The 18,639-nt window shown below is 43.2% G+C and overlaps 1 protein-coding gene and 1 non-coding gene across 2 annotated transcripts in view; both read left to right on the top strand.

Moving 5' to 3' along the window:
* Positions 1 to 8,183: 8,183 nt before the first annotated feature.
* BNIP1 (BCL2 interacting protein 1) overlaps positions 8,184 to 18,639 on the top strand; it is a 30,728-nt gene continuing 20,272 nt past the window's right edge. Inside the window, exons 1-5 of the mRNA XM_077327038.1 lie at positions 8,184 to 8,358; positions 11,133 to 11,225; positions 13,162 to 13,253; positions 14,884 to 14,985; positions 15,619 to 15,737. Of these exons, the coding sequence (XP_077183153.1) occupies positions 8,275 to 8,358; positions 11,133 to 11,225; positions 13,162 to 13,253; positions 14,884 to 14,985; positions 15,619 to 15,737 (490 nt within the window). The 5' untranslated portion in view covers positions 8,184 to 8,274. The remainder of the gene's footprint in view (positions 8,359 to 11,132; positions 11,226 to 13,161; positions 13,254 to 14,883; positions 14,986 to 15,618; positions 15,738 to 18,639) is intronic.
* LOC143834602 (U6 spliceosomal RNA) lies at positions 13,430 to 13,538 on the top strand. Its single transcript, XR_013229852.1, has one exon. It is a non-coding gene; the product is annotated as a U6 spliceosomal RNA (small nuclear RNA).

Raw genomic sequence — 18,639 nt, 5'->3', positions numbered from 1 at the left:
TTATTTCCCCCCGTTGATCTGGTGTGGTAGAAAGGTGTTTGCACAATGTTATCCTCAGTCTCTAAAGATATTCATGAGCGTCCCCGAGAGCATATTGATCATGCATTTCTCTCCCTGATTTTTAGCACAGTGTCTTGGAAGCAAGGCTTGTTTGATCTTAGTAAAACTTACTTCCATGTCAAACTTTTAGGATTTGTAGCCTTAGTCTGCCTTCTGCTAAAACTAGAACTAAGAACTAAATATAATTGCCTTGTCAAAGTATACCTGGAGTAGTTCTAATGAAAGATCATTGTTGGGTAGCCAGCTGACATGGACCATGAAAGCTAGTGTTAGCCACTGATGACTTAATTTTGGCTTTTAATATTAAAACAAGTCAAGGCATGCCTGGTTATCTAAAGTTTAACTAGATGTATACTGCTTATGGCTTAATATCTACATAGTATCAGCCACATTTAGATGTGAAATACTTGAAGGGAAATGGCTACTCAGAATTGGCTTGGTCTTTAATAACTTCATTCCCCGTTGCCTTCTTTAAAATTAAAAAGTAATGGATAAACAGCCTCTGATACTGTACTATATTTTACAAATGGAGTTTTTGACCCCTTATCCTGTTTTTATTAGAATGAAAACAATATTTGAGATTTAAAACTCTAAGGCTACCATTCCTAAGCGTACATACTTGGAAGTAGGTCATCCTGCAATCAATAGGCTGGCTTCTAAGTGAACAGGTTCTGGATTGGGCTACAAGGCTGATAGCATACGGAAGCACAGAAAAGTTTTTGAAAGCAATTTTTTTAGCAAATATGGTCAGTTTCCTATGCTTGGAATCATGTTTGTAATGCTATTAATGTTCTGTAGTCCATTTCCAACTGGAGCTCAGACAAATGTACTGAAGGTCTTGTCTCTGTTTAGAAAATTTACCCTGTTAAAAAGCATGATCTGTTTGAACTTTTATAATGTTTAATGTTGTGTATTTTTTCCTTTTTTAAAAAAGAGGCACAACCCCCCCCCATTGATTTGTTTACTCTGTCAACCTTGAGCCCGAGCACCTCTATTCAGATACAAACTCATAAATGTATGCAACATCCTTTGTAATTGAAAATAAATCGTGAAGAGAAGTTCTGACATTCTGGTGCCTTCTTTTTGTCTGGGGTGCTTAGCTGGTAAATGCAGCTGGCACAAAGGTTCTCTTTAGAAGCAGCAACTATTTTGTGTACATATCATATAGAAATATCTAACAACAGGAGCCACAGGATAGGAAATATTGTTCCTCTTGAATCCACTGGATGCAATCAAACGGCTGGTTTCAATTTTATTCTTGGCATATAAAAATCAAATCTACATGAACAGCAGTTGCCAAACACTGAGGAGTAGCTAAGGTCAGTAACATGCATTTGCTCATACAGAAATAGTCCTCTGTGGGAGTTTTTTTCTTTAGAAAGGTAGGAGAGTTGGAAATACATACTTCATTTGTACTATTTTAGAAGAGTGTGGGATGGAAAATAGTATCTGGCTTGAATAGATAATGTCTCCCTAATGTTAAAATATATGACTGATATTGGAACAAGTGCCATTTTTAATGTTTTTTCTCTATATAAATAATTCTGCCATCTTATTTTGAAAAAGCATATTCCTTGTAGTAAAATCACTAATTTAGAGTAACATGGTTAAACACACAAAATTTTATAGTCTTGATGTTAGGTTCAGGTAACTCTTGACATTGTCTGTATACTAATACTATGATATCTTAAACAGATTGTGCCAGAATATATATTTTGTCTGCCTCACTATAGTTAAAAAGAACTTTTGGGGAATGTGATAACATAAGAACTGTATGAATATGAAGAAAGTGTCTGTCTCAGAATTCAATTCAATAATTGCATAGCTTCCATTGTGCATCTGTTTAAAATATTTCTTAAGCTTCTAAAACAATGGTGTACATTACAATATATTTCCTCAAGCGCCCTGTTTATTTTACTTTTCAAAAGTAGATAGGGAACAGCAGAGAAACAGGCAGTATACAAAGTCAGCTGTTGGGTCTATAATTTAAATATGCTTTCTCTGAAAATGAAATACCACACCATCGCACTTAAACATACATTAGGGTTACAGAAAAGAGTACCATCAGAGAGATAGCCATGTTAATCTGTAATGGCAAAAGTTAAAAGAATATTGTGGTACCTTCAAGGCTAATAGCTTTATCAGGATAACAGTCACTTCATTAGTTACCTGGAGCTTAACATATCTGCCAAGTCTATCTTAACACATGGATATACCAAAGGAAATCGTAAACTATGGGGCCAAATATATGAGTTTTGAATATAAATATCGCACGCTAGCCATGGGATGCAGGAGGTACATTATGTGATCTTTGTATGTGAACTCAAAGATACTGATCCTTGTAATCAGGCTGACCTTTTAGCCACTTCCACCAGGCTCTTCATCCAATTAAAGTTCTCTTAGGTCCTGAAAGGCCAATGAAATTGGCTAAATCACCAACTAACTGACCAGTCATTTTGAATCACTTTGTCCCATATAAAAATAAGAGAGGCTCACTGAAAAATAGAGAGAGAAAACCACTCCCTTGGTATCGTCAGTTCTAGTGTAGTCTATCCAGAGGCCCACATACTTTGCAGTTTCTCTAACAAAGTAGTACAGTCCCCTCACATTAAGCATTACATTTCACACAGGATTGGGAGAAACATCTAAAATCCTTACTGTTTACAATTTGGTGTAATAGTTTTTGTTGGCAAATATAACAAGTATCTGACAAAGAAAACAGTTATTTTTCAGGCACCATAACGCTTCTTTGTTAGGGTGCAGAAAGACAGCGAGGGAAATCTACCCTACCCTCTTTCTGTGGAATTACAAAGGCCAGATACTCCAGCATTTCCTGAGGTATATACTGGGATATACTGATGGTCCATTATAAATAAACAAGACTTCCAGGAGGCCGAAGCACCACCCCCAGAAGACATTGCCAGGTGGCATTTCATGATTCACTGGCCTGCCCTGTGTAGTCAGCCTCTGCTAGGGTGTGATTGGTTGGGTAATTCAATTAGTTCTGCAGAATTAGCTGCTCAGAATTCCCTTCCCAACAGGATGCCCAGCCTAAACAGCTACTCATACTCGGGATGCGGGCTACCAGGTGGGACCTGGGGGTCCCCTGGAATTACAGTTCATCCCCTAGTGAAAATTGTGCTTTGGAGTAGCGATCCCCAACCTGTGGGCTGCAGACCACATGTGGTCCGTCGACTAATTGGAGGTGGGCTGCGAAGGACACCTCCCCCCCCCCCCGGCCGTTTACAACACACTTCGGGTGTCATTGTCTCATTGCAGAGAAACAAGCTCAGGGTTCCCATTGATTTGTCATTGTCATGAGTTAAAATCTCCATGAAAATAAAATGTTCCTTATGTTCATTGTTGTGGCGTGTCTGTATCTTATTTTGAAGGGATGTTTGAACATTACCATAGCAATCAGAGAGCATTAGGGCAGTGGTTGAGAGTAGAGGAGTAAACTACCCCCCCCCACCGGACCTCAGTAAAATTGTCAAGCGTTGAGTGGTCCCCGGTGATAAAAAGGTTGGGGACCACTGCTTTGGAGCATAGACTTTATGGACTGTATCTCACTGCGGTTCCTGTCCTCCCCAGGCTCCATCCCCAAATATGCAGAAATTGTCCAACCTGAATCTGCCAACCATATCCCCCCATCCCCCACCAGTGGCTTGGGAGGACCCAGCAACCTTAAGAACATTACGAAGAGGATGCTTCTACAGAATAGGTAATTCTTAAGCTGCCTTGGTGTGACATTTACCACCAGTTTGGAAAAACTGAACTATAGCATAGTTGAATCCTTAAATATGTAAACAAAAGGCTTTGGAGTTTTAATACTAAAAGCAACTTATATAGTCCTGTTACTGAGATACAAAACTCTTTAATGCAGACTGTCATAAATGTGTATCAATATGAGCCAGCTAGTTAGCCTGCATTAATCAAACTGAAGCAAGGAAATAATCCATTTTGGAAGAAATGGTGAATGTAAACAGTGTCCAGATGAGGGTATGCGTCTGTTATAATGAACAAATAAGTATTCACTAGTTTATCATGCAGGTTACCAGACACTGTCAGAAAAATAGGAAAGACCTGCTGCTGGGAAGAATTTGTGTTGTTTGAAACTTTCCAATTAACCCACACAGTTGCTCCAGTGTCTCCTTATGATAGCCCATATTATAAACTTTGGCTTGAAAGCAAGTGTGTGTTAGTGTATGTGTGTGTGAGAGAGAACAATGTGTTGTTAAGTCACTTCAACTTATGGAGATCCTAAAATTAATAACCTCCCAAATGCCCTATGGTTAACAGCCTTGCTAAGGTCTTGCAAACAAGGCCATGTCTTCCTTGATTGAATCAATATATCTCATTATGAGTCTTTTTATTTATTTATGTATTTATTTATTTATTTGATCACTAGCTTCAAACCCCGTCCCTAAGAATGGGCTCTGAAAGGGTCCCCTCCCCTGGGCAGGCAGCTTAAGATGGCTTTGGGCCGCAGCTCGCAGCCAGATCAGTTAGGGCAGGCGGGCGGGGGCTGGGCAGCTCGTTAAGAGGGCCGAGACAGAGCTCCTTAGCAGGCAGTCAGCAGGCTGGGAGGCCCTCGTTAGCAAGCCCTCCACCAGGACTCTTTGCCCAGGGCCCTCTCACCTGCTGCTGGCTCCAGGCAATGAGGCGTCTGAGAGCAAAGAGGCTAGAGTCCAGGGCCAGAGGGCGGGAGCCGCAGGGGCAGGGCCAATCAGAACAAAGCTGTCTGCACCTTGATTGGCCCTATTCCAACTTGGACAGCCGGACACGTCCTACCCCCTAGGTTGTTTCAGAAATATATAGAGGAAAAACAATGGATAAGGATAGCTCACTGCTCCCAGAACGCCACTCCCAGATCAGGTCAGAAAAAATCCCTGATAAAACCCAAATTAAGAATCCAACACATGAAAACAACAAGATTTGTGGGAAATAATAACCTTCCGCCCACCCCAGTCCAGCAGCCTGCCACCTGTCTTGGGGAAGGAGTGGCGACTCACCTAATGGACTGGTGTAGTCTCTTAGACTAGCCCAGCCTGAGGAGGGGCCGCTGTTCTCCCTTGCTCTGGCCTCAACCAAAGACCTGCCTTCATATTCCAGGCCCTGTGGAACTGTGCCAGCTCTGTCAGGCGCCTCAGCTCATTCCGCCAGGTCAGGGCCAGGACAGAAACAGCCCTGGCCCAGGTCAAGGCCAGGTGAAAATCTCTGGGGTCGGGGATCTGCAGCAGATTAACACCCAAGCAGATTTTAACAGACTTAAAGGTGTGTTGCGTAGAGTTCCGTGGTCAGAAAGACTTAAAGAGATGGGAGTCCAAGAGGGCTGGGAGTTTCTTAAAAGTGAAATACTGAAGGCTCAGTCAAACAATTCCCTTGAGAAGAAAAGATGGAAGGAGCCTAAGGAAGCCAAGGTGGTTCCATAAGCACCTGTCATATTATTTGAGGAATAAAAAGAAAAGTCATCTAGGAAATGGAAAGAAGGCCTTATTATCAAAGATGAGTATAAATAAATAACCAATGATTGTAGGGAGAGTGTTAGAAAAGCGAAAGCTCAATATGAGCTTAGGCTAGCAAAAAGCGCTAAACATAACAAAAAAGACTTCTTTAGTTATATTCCAAGTAAGAAAAAGAGTAGGGAATCTGTAGGACCAATGCGAGGGCAAGAAAGTGAAATTATAACAGACTAGCTTCAAAGCCAATTGTAAAAAATAGACTTTGAAAGGCGTTGACAGGTCAGATGGCTCCTGCAGAGGGTGGGTCCACAAAGAGGTAAGCGTGGGAGGGGGGAAGGGGCCTGAGGCCCTCAGGACCTGGTGGGGCACCCCATTGCTGGGGGGTACGTGTGCTTGGAGGCGCCTTCCCCCCTCCCTCCCCTCCACTGGCCAGGGGTTTCCTCCTTCTTCTCGCCTTCCCACTTCTGGGCCTGGGCGTTCCTTCTGGGGCTCACCCTCTAGGAGATAGTGAACTGGAAGGTCTCAGGCAAGGAGTGCAGGGCCCCACATCACGGTCAGGTGTAGCAAGTGATGGCAGCATGTTGCGTGCAGGGAGAGGGCTCGAAGGAGAGGCGGATGGCTGCACCTCCCTCTCTTGGGACTCTCGCCTCTTGGGGCTCACATGGGCTCCTCTGCTTGTGCGTGGCTCCAAAGTGGCGGGGTGAGGGTTAGGCGGAGGGGGGTGGCAGGCACTAGGGGCAGGCTTCATGGCGAGGGAGGGAGTGAGGCACAGGAGGCAAGGGCCAGGCAGGAAAGAGAACCCAGACACCGGCCAGACATGCTCCGCCCGGGAGGGCTTTTCACAAATATTAGAGGCACTAAGTGGTAAGGATGATGAACTGCTTAACTCCTATTTTCCCTCAATCTTCTCTGTTGAGGGAAATAGTGCTCTGTGTGGCAAAAACATATTACAACAGGGGGGATGAATGGTGACCTAGGATCACTGTGGAGGTCGTCCATAAACACTTAGTTTCTTTAAATAAAACAAAGTCTTCTGGGCCAGATGAAGTGCATCCAAGAGTACTAAAAGAACTGTGATTTCTAAGACTCAGCATGGGTTTTGCAAGAACATGTCATGTCAGACCAACCTTATCTCTTTTTTTGAGAAAATGTCTTGAAAAAGTGTCTACCTTTCTGGATCAAGACGTACGAGCAAAGGTTGGGGGAGCTTGGTCTGATTAGCTGGGAGAGGAGATGACTGAGAGGGGATCCGATAATCATCTTCAAGTATTTAAAAGGCTGCCGTATAGAGGATGGAGCAGAGTTGTTCTCTCTTGCCCCAGAGGGACGGACCAGAACCAATGGGATGAGATTAATGCAAAATAAATTCTGTCTAAACATCAGGAAGAAGTTCCTGACAGAGTGGTTTCTTAGTGGAACAGGCTTCCTCAGGAGGTGGTGGGTTCTCCATCTTTGGAGATTTTTAAACAGAGGCTGGATAGCCTTCTGATGGAGAGGCTGATTCTGTGAAGGTTCAAGGGGGTGGCAGGTTACAGTGGATGAGAGATAGGGTTGTGAGTGTCCTGCACAGTGCAGGGGGTTGGACTAGATGACCCAGGAGGCCCCTTCCAAATCTATTATTCTATGATTCTAAGAGATCTAATAATTACTATGGCATGAATTATCTTGGTCACCAGCAACACATCCTTGCTATACCTGATTGTTTTCTGTACTCAACATTTCCATTCCCTGAATGCTTTTTATCAGTTAGAAAGGTTCACAAATAATACCCCTAAAGAGAAAAACATGTAGTTTGATCATGCTTTTGTGATCAGAAATGAATCCAAAAGACTTTATAGGAATTTATTTCCAACAATATTTTTTAAAACTTTGGACTTTAAAGAAACCGTGCCTATTTCACATGTGGCTCCAATTGCCTACTGCACTGGATTAAACACTGTATATTGTTAATATGTTAATCATGTTAAAACATTATTTGATATAGTTATATGATGATGTAACATATCTGTATAGTAGAGAAATATAGCTAGTGCATTCTCAGTTGTGGTCATTACAGAATGACCTGCCTGGATAGCTCAAGGACAGCTCTTACACTTCTGTTGTTCTACGACATTTTGTTGTTCTACGACTTGTTCAGAGGGACATTTTTATAAAAGTTGGTCAATAGCATAATGAAATGGTTAAGGAAGGCATTTTTATGAAACTAACAGGACTGTAGTTTATGTGCCACAATGTTTTGTACATATTATCTGTTTTCTTATCCTCTTCTAACTGTACTGTTTTCTACTTTCGTAACTCCTATTTTCTGCGTTGCTTGACTTGACATGTCGTGTCTCTGTCTGTTTGATTGGATCGGTTCTAAATGCTGTCGACCTAGTCCCTGTGCCTTGCTATGGGTTTGCACCGCTCAATCTGCCTTGAGACTCCGTGAGAGAAAGGCGGCCTATAAACAAATACAAATGAACTATCTCTGAATGGAGCGCTGTGATTTTTGCGAGGCCGGGTTCTTAACAAGAAGGGCCACCTGGCTTTTGGCGCCCAAGAGCGGTCTACTCAGCACTCCGCCTCACGCAGGGCGTTTCAGGCATGCGAGAGCAACCCAGATTAAGGGTAAGCCACGCCTTCCTTTCCCCTCCCGTCGGCCTTCCTTTAGGGAATTGGCTCCACTGGCCCTTCCGGCCTAAATGGAGAAGTGGGCGGGTCGAAATTGTATTTTGGCTCCTTTTGCTTGCCGTAGTTGCTCACTCCCAAGATGGCGGCTGCCGCTGACGTGCCGGTTCGGGTCTGCAACCAGGAGATTGTCAAATTTGACCTCGAGATTAAAGCGGCAGTGCAGGTAGAGCCAGCTCTCTTACTCTTTCTTCGCCGGGCAGTAAGTAGCTCGTGTCTCGCTACTCCCCGGGTTTTCCAGCCTGACAGCCGGTCTTCCCTATAAGCTGCTGCCCTGGGGATCTTCGTAGCCGCGTCCCTGTTGCCCGGGTTGGCTGGTTCCGGCCGGCTCCTCTGGACGCTTGTCCGTCGTGAGAGGCACCACTGACCCCCTCGGAGTTCGCAAACCAGGGGAGATGTTCCCTCCGCCGCCCCACCCTGCTGAGAAAAGCTGCATTGGGGGGTGAAGCCGGCCTTTCTGGGTACTCGGGGCTCTCCGGATGGCCGGGGTCTACAACCACCACGAGCCCCTGCAGGCACGCTGTAGTCCATGGACATCTTGCAGGTGTGGATGTGGCAAATCGGCGAGCGTCCTGGGCTCCCGCCCCCTTCCATTCTCCCTCCTATGTGCGGCTGGCTACAAAGTCCTCCCCTGTGGGATTGCCAACCTTCAGGTGTCATCTACAGATCGTCCGCTATTACAATCGATTTCTAGGTGACCATGATTGTATTCCCTGGAGAAAATGCCTGGTTTAGAGTGTGATATTTGTTGTGTATGTGCCAGATCCTATGGAGGATGGCCTGAGGCAGGATCAGTCACAGATTGGTTTTAACCTTAACAATCCAAGGATCCCCATTCTGGGATCCAATCAGTTCAAACCAATCAGTGGGATCCAGACAATGGCACATGGCCATGAGCAATCCCTTTTGTCTCATATTTGTATATAGTTGGGGGGTTTCTTAGCGGGGGTGGGGTTCACTGCAGTCTTGGTACTACCTGTATCATGTTCTGGCACCAGTAAAGAGCTACAACAAATGCAGTACCCGTGGTTCTTTACCCACAAGACCCGCCACAGATCTAACAGTACTCCATTCTATTCTGTGGTCCTTCCTTCACAAACTCCACCTTCCTTAAGCTCCATTCTCAAAATCTGCAGGTATTTTTCAATCCAGAACTGGCAAACCTATTTCCCGGAAACATTTTTTGTCCATTATATGCTTCCTGTGTTCAGTAAAGACAGAGACATCTTCCATGGTGTATCACTTCAGTGTTGTCTATTTTTTATCAGAAAAGGATTATCTTATGTATCTGTAACAGGGCGTCTTTGGGCATGGCCACAGCTTATTGAGTTTGAGGTCTGACTGCATCAGTTACTCCTGCTGAAACCAACAGATTTGTGTAAGATAGTGTGGTAAAATAGACCTGTCCTCTGCTCTCTTTCTTCCTCAGTCTGTTCAGTTCTTTCTCAGGACTAGAGCCAGATTTCCTTAAATGTTGGGATAATGAGGGACCAGTGAACATACTATTAAAATCTTAGAGGGGAAAGTTCTTACAGTGTAATCTAAGCAGAATATCAATTTTTCGGAGCCTATTGAAGTCAATGCATGTAAGCTGCTGTGTACATTCATTCTTCTAAGAAGTGATCAGCTATGCAGCCTCAGTAAATTTAAATACATATGATTTATATCTCTCCTTTTATGTAAATATGACATCTACTTTATGGAAGAACATTGTTTGGACAAACTTTTTAACACATAAGCCAGTTTTAGGATTAATTTTCACCTTGCCAGTTTGGTGTAGTGGTTAGGAGTGCGGACTTCTAATCTGGCATGCCAGGTTCGATTCTGCGCTCCCCCACATGCAGCCAGCTGGGTGACCTTGGGCTTGCCACAGCACTGATTAAGCTGTTCTGACCGAGCAGTGATATCAGGGCTCTCTCAGCCTCACCCACCCCACTGGGTGTCTGTTGTGGGGAGAGGAATGGGAAGGTGACTGTAAGCTGCTTTGAGCCTCCTTCGGGTAGGGAAAAGCTGCATATAAGAACCAACTCTTCTTCTTCTTGCTTATAGCAATGCTGTATTGTTGTTCCTCCAGGAGAACTAGTTGGCCACTTTGTGAGACAAGAAGAATGCTGGACTAGATGGACTAATGATCTAACCCTGTGGGATTTGTCAGCTTTCCGCAGGGCCTGTAAAACGGAGCTCTTCCACCAGGTCTATGGTTGAGGCTGGGGTCAGCGAATCAGGGACATCGCTCCCCCCCCCCCAGGAGTTGGAGTGTACGCTACTCCCCTATCCTTTCCTCTTCACCTCTTTGATAATTGGGGGAGGGATGGGATTTTTAGCCGTCATGTTAGTAGATTGATGTTTTAATGGGAATTTTAATGGGGTTAATTGTTGTGACCTGCCTCGAGCCTGTCGGGAGAGGCGGGAAATAAATCTAATAATAATGTTCTTAGAAAGCCAACTTAGTGTAGTGACTAAGAGCACCAGTCTCTAATCTAGACAGCTGGGTTTTATTCTCCATTCCTCCTCGTGTAACCAACTGGGTTACCTTGGCCCAGTCACAGTTCTCTCAGAGCTCTCATCCACCTTGCAGTCTGTCTGTTGGGAGAGGAAGGTTAGGTAATTGTAAGCTGCTTTTAGATTCTTTCAGGTAGTAGTAAAAAGCAGGATACAAATAAACAGCTCTTCTTAAAACATGGGTGTGCTCTCACCATGTCAACAGCCCTAGTGGTAGCTGCTGTTTTTAATGTAAACATTTTATTTCCATTAATAATAATAGCAGAATAACAGTGGTTCTTTTAAATGCTTCTTTGGCTTAGTGTTTTTGGTTGGTATCTCTGCTGTTCCTCTGAGAACAGAACAAGTTTTTGTGGATCAATCTGGCAGAACACAATCTAAAAGAAGCTCAGTGTAAAAAATACATTTGTTTTGTATGTTGCTTGTTATTTCTTTTAGGATATCCGAGACTGCATGGGTCCTATAAGTACACTAACAGAACTGAATGCCAAAGTAAAGGAAAAATTTCAGCTATTGCGGCTTAGAATACAGGTGAGGAATACTAATAAAACAAAATAAACTATTGGCCACCGTGAAAGCCAACAAGTATTAACAATAACGTATTAACAATAACGTATGTATTAACAATAACGTATGGTTATCCATTTCACATTTATCAGCTGTGTACATTTACTATCTTTGTGTTAAAGCTGATTAAATTTCTACAAAATGTCACAATACATCAAGGCAATTTAACAGACCTGTTTCTAAAGGGATATGAAAAGTATATTTGCTTGAATTAAAGCAGCATGCTAACTACTGTTGGTCAAATTACTGCCCAGAATGTTACTTCTGGCATTCAGTTTTCTCAGGACCCAGTGTTCTAACTTTAATGGGAGACCAGAAGTTTATTTATTAGTTTCAGGTTCAATGTGAAAAGCTTAGAATCACAGAGTTGGAAGGGACCTCCAGGGTCATCTGGTCCAACCACATGCACGATGTAGGACTCATAACTACCTGCTTACCTACAGTGCCCCCAATTTCATGCCCTAATGATCCCCACTCACCAAAAATCTCCAGAATCCAGCCTGGCCTGGAGGAAATTCACCTACCATTCCACAGCAGCAATTAGCAATTCCCTGGATATACAAGGAAGGCCAGAAGAGACAAACACTGGCACATCCTTTCCTGCCCACCCACTCACAATCTGTCTAAGTTCATAAAATCAACATTTCTGTCAGATATCTAGCCTCCTCTTAAAAACTTCCAAAGAAGGAGAACCCACCACCTCCTGAGGAAGCCTGTTCCACTGAGGAACTATTCTAATGGTGAGGAACTTCTTCCGGATGTTTAGCTGAAAATTCTTTTGAATTCATTTCAACCGATTGGTTCTGGGGCAACAGTTGTTGTCCTTCAAGTATTTGAAGATTCCCTAAGCAATAATCACTTGGTGTTTTAGTTAAAATTTTAATTTAAAGTATTCTAATAATTTATGTGTTGATAGATAAAAGCTTATTAGAAAAAATCTCTCTACATTGGATTTAAGAATGAACTAAAATGTCTAAGCTCCTTAACCACTGAACATTGCAAAACAGGAAGCAGCTTCACTGAATTCCAGATGAGAAATTGATACAGTATGCTAACTGCTTATATAGGATGTACATGCAACTGAAAGACCACAGTTGTACTAAATCACCTGATTTTGCCTGTCTAAAGCATGATATTCCTCTGAGCATACATATGATACTTTATGTTCAAGATAAAAAAACTTCTAAACTGGAATTTATTTTGGCAGACGACTAACCATTTTTTAATAAAACCTTGTTTTCCCTGGCTGAGTAGGGATCTCTCAAAACAAAAAAAAAACCTTGTGCTGGAACAGCAAGGAAAATGTCTGCTTGCAACTTTTCAGGGAGTCTCAAAGGGTGATTCTATCAGCCAAAGGAATTTCACATCTATCTCTGCTAACCTAATAGCATAACCCTAACCCTATGAAAAGTGCAGACAATAATATAGCACACCTGATTGACAATGTTTCCCATGGATCTGGTTGTTACCTATAATTTTTGTCTAGATTTGCATCATGATGTTCATATTTTAGTTTGCTTCATTCACCATGCAGTCTTAGCAGAGTTATACCCTTTTGCACCCATCTACTTAGAAAAGTGTAGCTCTACTTAGGATTGAGCTGTCAGCCTTGGCTTTGAACATAGTAGCTATGTACACATGTTGAGACTATACATGTTAAAAGGTAATACAGTGTTGATCCAAAGCCATTGGCAATTTGATCCCAAACCACGAAGTCCAGCTATGCTTCTTAAATCCTGCACATGCTTCTGTTCAAGTACACTCCACTGAGTAAGTATATCTTACCTTTCAAGTACGGATATTCAGGACTGGGACACTAATCAGGTTGATTCCTTTAAAAAGTGTGTATAGAAGTGATTCAGAATATATTAATAAAAATGTTGATTCTGGGTCTGCATAGGAGCTTGAACAGATGGCTAAGGAACAAGATAAAGAATCAGAAAAGCAAAGTTTACTCCTAGAAGTAGAAAACCATAAAAAGCAAATGCTCAGGTGAGTTGAGTGGTGAGTGTTGTTTGTCAACCATATCTTTTAAAGATAAATGTTTACATACACCTTTTTCTAAAACTCATCCATAAACCATGATATCAAAACAATATGTTCCACAGAAATGGTGTTCCTGTAAATTCACAAAACAGAGTTAGTGTCAGAATTGGATCAGTATAACTGTGTTCACTTTGGCAGCACATATACTAACATTGGAACGATACAGAGAAGATTAGCATGGCCTTCCACAACTGGACTAGTATACTAACCTAACATTTGTAGCTATTGTATTTTTTCTGTCAAGAAAATCCTGTTGTTGAATGGTAATTGCTAGGATAAAAGGGACTCATAAGTAAAATACATTTTGATTTCTTATTTTCAACTGTCTATTTTAAAAAATTGATGCTGCAATTCAGATTCCTGTGGCCATTCTTCTGTAGAAATGTTTATGGTTTATAAACTTTTTTTTTTGCTTTTCCTGTTGGCAGGTCTAAGTATACTTTAATGAACAACTTCATGGCAATGGTCACAAACATTAAAAATTATTGACATAGTATGAAATTATCTTTGAGGATCAGGCAGTGCCCCAGAGCTATGGTCCTTCCATCCTATTCAAGGGCTACATTTTTGTTCTTTTCATCGCTGTTCCAAAACCAATATTTCCCCGGTAGTTTTATACTGGGCATGCGTAACATGTAGAATACATATTTTAAATTTGCCGTCAGTGTTTGAATTGGTGGTATGCTTATGTATCTCCCACCGCAATAAATGAGACTCAAAGATGTTTGATTATCAACTGGATTGTGTATTTGTTTTTGTTTTTTCAAAGCACATCCTGTTCAAAACATTGTTATTTCATAATTAAATGGTATTGTAAAACCGTAGCCTGGAAATGTGCTGAATTTCATGGAATTTGAAGATGCAGGGGAAAATAGCCTTGGATGACTACATTAATATTAATAACAAGAATAATAACTTTAATCTTATAGTCTATCCTTCCCGTAGGCTCAGGGTGGGTAATGTCAAAATTCACCAGTACATTCAAATTAATTATAACAGTGAAATCAAATAAATTTAAATTAAGTTTTAAAAGTTTGAAGGCTCAGTATCTCCTCTCATGAAGTCTGTTTGGCAAGATTGAACCTTGTATACAGCAGCAGGCACAGGTTATGGTTTTGTTTTTGAATAGAGACAGTATTTTTTCCATAGTAAACAATGGACTGGTGAAATACACTGTTAGCAGAATAAACACCGAGCTGCAATACAATGTTTTTCTAAGATGATTGAACGTTGTTTAGAAGATAGTGGACTGTTGAAAATATCCATTCAATGCTATGGGCGTCCCTCCTAATTTTCTAGAGGATTGTAATGAGGTATTATTAATTGATTCAAGCATCAAGGTATTTTCATTGCTAGATGGATCAAGGAAATATTATTCATGTTTTGAGATATTGTAGGAAATAACCAGTGAAGGAAATGTACAATGTAGCAATTAATGCAGTCATGATAATTTATTAGTATATGAAACAGAAATGACTTGTGCATACATCTCATTTGCTCCTTGGTTAACAGAGTCTTTGAATGTGTTTCTGTCTAGTCACTCTTCTTCTAAATCATGGTATATTAATGGTTTCAGCAATCAGGCAGCATGGAGGAAGGCAAACCTGGCTTGCAAGATTGCCATTGACAATGCTGAGAAAGATGAATTATTAAGAGGAGGAGACCCTCTAAGGCAAAGGTAATATTAATCACCATGTTTCACTCAGGGAGGCTTACATAATTCCCTACTTCTCCATTCCCTCCCCCATCAACCACCTAGTGAAGTCAAAGAAAGTAGCCCAGGGTACTCTTTTGGTTGAGTAGGGATTTGAAGCTTGGTCTCCTTGGTCCTAGGCCATCACTGTAACAACCATATCCCTTGGCTCTCATGATGTATTACTTATATAGCCTAAAACTTGGTGCTGTTTGTACAAAAGTGGATTTTTTTTAAAAAGAGAGATTAATCTTATCTCTACAAGGACAATGGCAGAAGGTAGGGGGTGACAGAATCATGCCTTTGTAACTAGACAACTCGGTTACCAAATGTTGTACCTTCAGAGTTCCCAGATTGCTTCAGAGTTTCATCCTTGGCCATCCAGCTTCCGCTTCACTCAGCCAGCCCCATGGCTTTTTCTGTTCCATCTGCCATCATTTGTAAATTAGCTTTGAGAAGCTCCTAGAGACCTGAGCAGCTGATATTCTTCCATACAGTTCCCAGTGCTTGCTGTCTACATACCGCTTTGTATTCTCTCTGGCTTTAAGGATATGTTAATGGATTGGCAATGTTGGTTTATTTGTGCTAGCTTATTTTCTATTTGTGTTTTTTCTCTAGGAAAACTACTAAGGAAAGCTTGGCTGAGGGGGCCAGTAACATCACTGAGAGCTTAATGGGCATTAGCAGGATGATGTCTCAGCAGGTCCAGCAAAGTGAGGAGGCTATGCAGACCCTAGGTAAGTAAGCCATCACCTATAGCTGTTGAGTGGCTAATGGCCAGTGTATTGATAAGGCCAGGGAAATGTCTTGGTAAAAGGAATGACAGTTTCAGGGGTACACTTCAAATGCAGAGGGAGCAGAACATTTTGACATGACATAGACTGAGAAGCCCAACACTTTTTGTAGATAAAATCTTAACATCTGTGGAGCTCACTTCCAAGCATGGGTGAGGTAAAAACATTTTCATTTGGGAAACTGGTGGTGGGATTTGAAGGGCCCTTGGTGGGCATAGCCATCCCCATATTCTTTGCCTTGTATAAGCTTCGGATCATGAAATGATCTGAAGTTGTTCAATAGTTGTATCTGGTAGTTTGTGCTACACCTTTCTAGAGGCCTTCATGGTTATATGGAAGATTTAGTTGTGCTAAATGTCAGATACCAGAATCTTCCCCTGCCCCCCAATCCAAGTCTAGTACTTTTAGAATTTACATGTTTTGGGTAGAAAACGTGGGTAGTTGTGAGTGTCCTGCATTGTGCAGGGGGTTGGACGAGATGACCCTGGAGGTCCCTTCCAACTCTATGATTCTACGATTCCATATGACATAGAAATTGGTGACAGGGTTTTCATTCACTTGACTATCTGGGCTGCAGACTGAGAGTTTCAGCCCCAATCCTTTCCTTTGGAGCAGTGGTCCCCAACCTTTTTTTGGCTGGGGACCGGTAGGGCGACAGCCACGCCCACGCATGCCGAAAGTGCCGTGTATGCGCGGCGCGGCCTTTATTCCCTCTCCCCCTCCACTCCCGCAGTAAGAATCTTCCCGGGCCGCAAGCTTGCGGCCTGGGAAGTTTTTTACTGCGGGGGGTGGGGGGTGGGGAGAGGGAACCGCGGCCCGGCGCCCTGGCCTTTGCAGCCCGGCACCGGGTACAGGATCAGTCCAGGGGCCGTACTTTGTTGTACTCTGAATGTTATGATCCCACAGTGATGTAATGTATTAGATGTGTGTGTCACATCAGTTGTGAAGAATGGGCACATGTCAAAGGCAGGTTTTCTCTTTATAACACATAGAAATGGTATGTGGGAAAGATTTGTGGGAAAATATATGGCCACTTAAACCTGCATATTGGTCAGACATGCTCTAACACAGTGGCAAGTACCTGACAGGAGAGCAAGTCTGGTGTAGTGGTTAAAAATGACAACCTTTAATCTGGAGAACCGGGTTTGATTCCCCTCCCCTTCTCCACATGCAGCCAGCTGAGCTACCTTGGGCCAGTTACAGATCTCTCTCCCGGAGCTCTCAGCCTTACCTCACAGGTTATCTGTTGTGGGGAGAGTGAAAAGAAAGTTGATGGTAAGCCCCTTTGGGTATTAAAAAACGAAAAACAGGTCTTTTCTGCTGTCTGTTCATACTGGCGGCAGGTCAGGTTGAGCCCTGTTACATGAGAGTGTGTCCAGAAATTGTACCCCTAGAAATGTTTGCATGCAAATCATGTATTCTTATCACTGAATTTCAGCACTGAGCATACATGCACTTTTCATCACTGACATGATATGCCACTGTGTGCTTTACACTTCTGTGATTGTTTGCAAATGCAGGGCACCTTGTGGTAGCCCTAAGATGCAGGGTTCTGCAGGGCTTCAAATTTAAACTTCAGTCTATGCTTTGTATCAATGGCAATATCTGATTTAAAAATGGACAGAGGAAAATGCCTGTTCTAATTCAGTGGGGCGAAGTTATCCAAGGTCACACCTCTGCTCACTCAGGTAGGGCTATTCAAATGACTTGGGTGGCTCTGCTGGGTAACCAGGGACCAGCCATTCCAATTTTGGACAGCCCACCACTTGGGTTATTTAGGTTTGTGGCTAGCTCCACTCGTTAGTTAGATTTCCAAGTCTCTACATTTGCTATTTTTCCAATGAAGAGAAACCCAAGAAGACAACTGCAGCAGTGGTTGCATCCAGCCAGAGGCTTCCGGTTCTGGGACTCACCCACAGCTCACCTTTAAGGACAGTGCTGAACTCCTGCCCAAGGCTTCTGGGCGGGGAATGCTGCCTGCAGCTTCTGCAGGGCTGCAGCCGGCAGTGCTGCTGAGTGAGTACTCTGAGGCTTCTGGAGCCACCCCCCTGACCAGCCACAGGATTGCAGTGGGGCCAGCGTGCCCCTTGGGTGAGAGCCCTCTGAGACCAGGATCGGTGCTGTTTCAGCAGGGGACTGGGAATCCTCCAGGATCAGAAAAAGAAGGGGGGCGGTTTGGGCCACAAGGTTGCTGCGAAGTCAAACGCTCTGAGGCGCCCATCATAATGGTGGCCCCCACCCTACCCGCAGCTTTGCCCTCCCCCCCTTAAGATGGTGGTTCTTCAGACCACGCCGCCGCACCTGCATCTCCTTTCTTCCCTGGGGATGAGGCTTGGGTGCAGCAAGCCCTGGCAAGGGCTGCTGTGCGTTTTACCACTGCGTTGGTGGCTCTGGGGACAATGCCTTCCCAGGGCACTTCTCAGGCAGCAGCTGGGGCTCTAGCTACATCCGCTTCCAGGCCAGCTGGCTTCTTCAACAGGCCTCCCGTCTCAGGCCTCCCCACAGCTCTGCTCCCTCTTTGGGCTGCATGCAGCTTCCAGGGCATTCCTCTGGGCCCAGGAGGAGCCGTGTTGCCCTTGCTGCCCCCGATGGCCTTTTGAATTTGAATAGCCCTACCAGAGCGAGCATAGGCATGACCTACCAAGCCATGGAGACTTCACCCCACTGAAGAGAAGAAACCTTCAGATAAGACCAGTGTTTTGTTTCTGATTTTGAGATGCCCCAGATTATGGCTGTGTCTGGTCACATCCTTTCCGAAATACAGATGCATCTAACACAGTGACAGTCAAACTTCAGGCCATCTTGCAGGTACTCCTGCAAATCAGTCAGACTACATAACATTCTG

The sequence above is a fragment of the Paroedura picta genome, chromosome 3 (genome assembly GCF_049243985.1).
Source record: "Paroedura picta isolate Pp20150507F chromosome 3, Ppicta_v3.0, whole genome shotgun sequence".
NCBI lineage: Eukaryota > Metazoa > Chordata > Lepidosauria > Squamata > Gekkonidae > Paroedura > Paroedura picta.
Note: the sequence above shows the minus strand (reverse complement) of the source record. Positions and strands in the feature narration are given on the sequence as shown.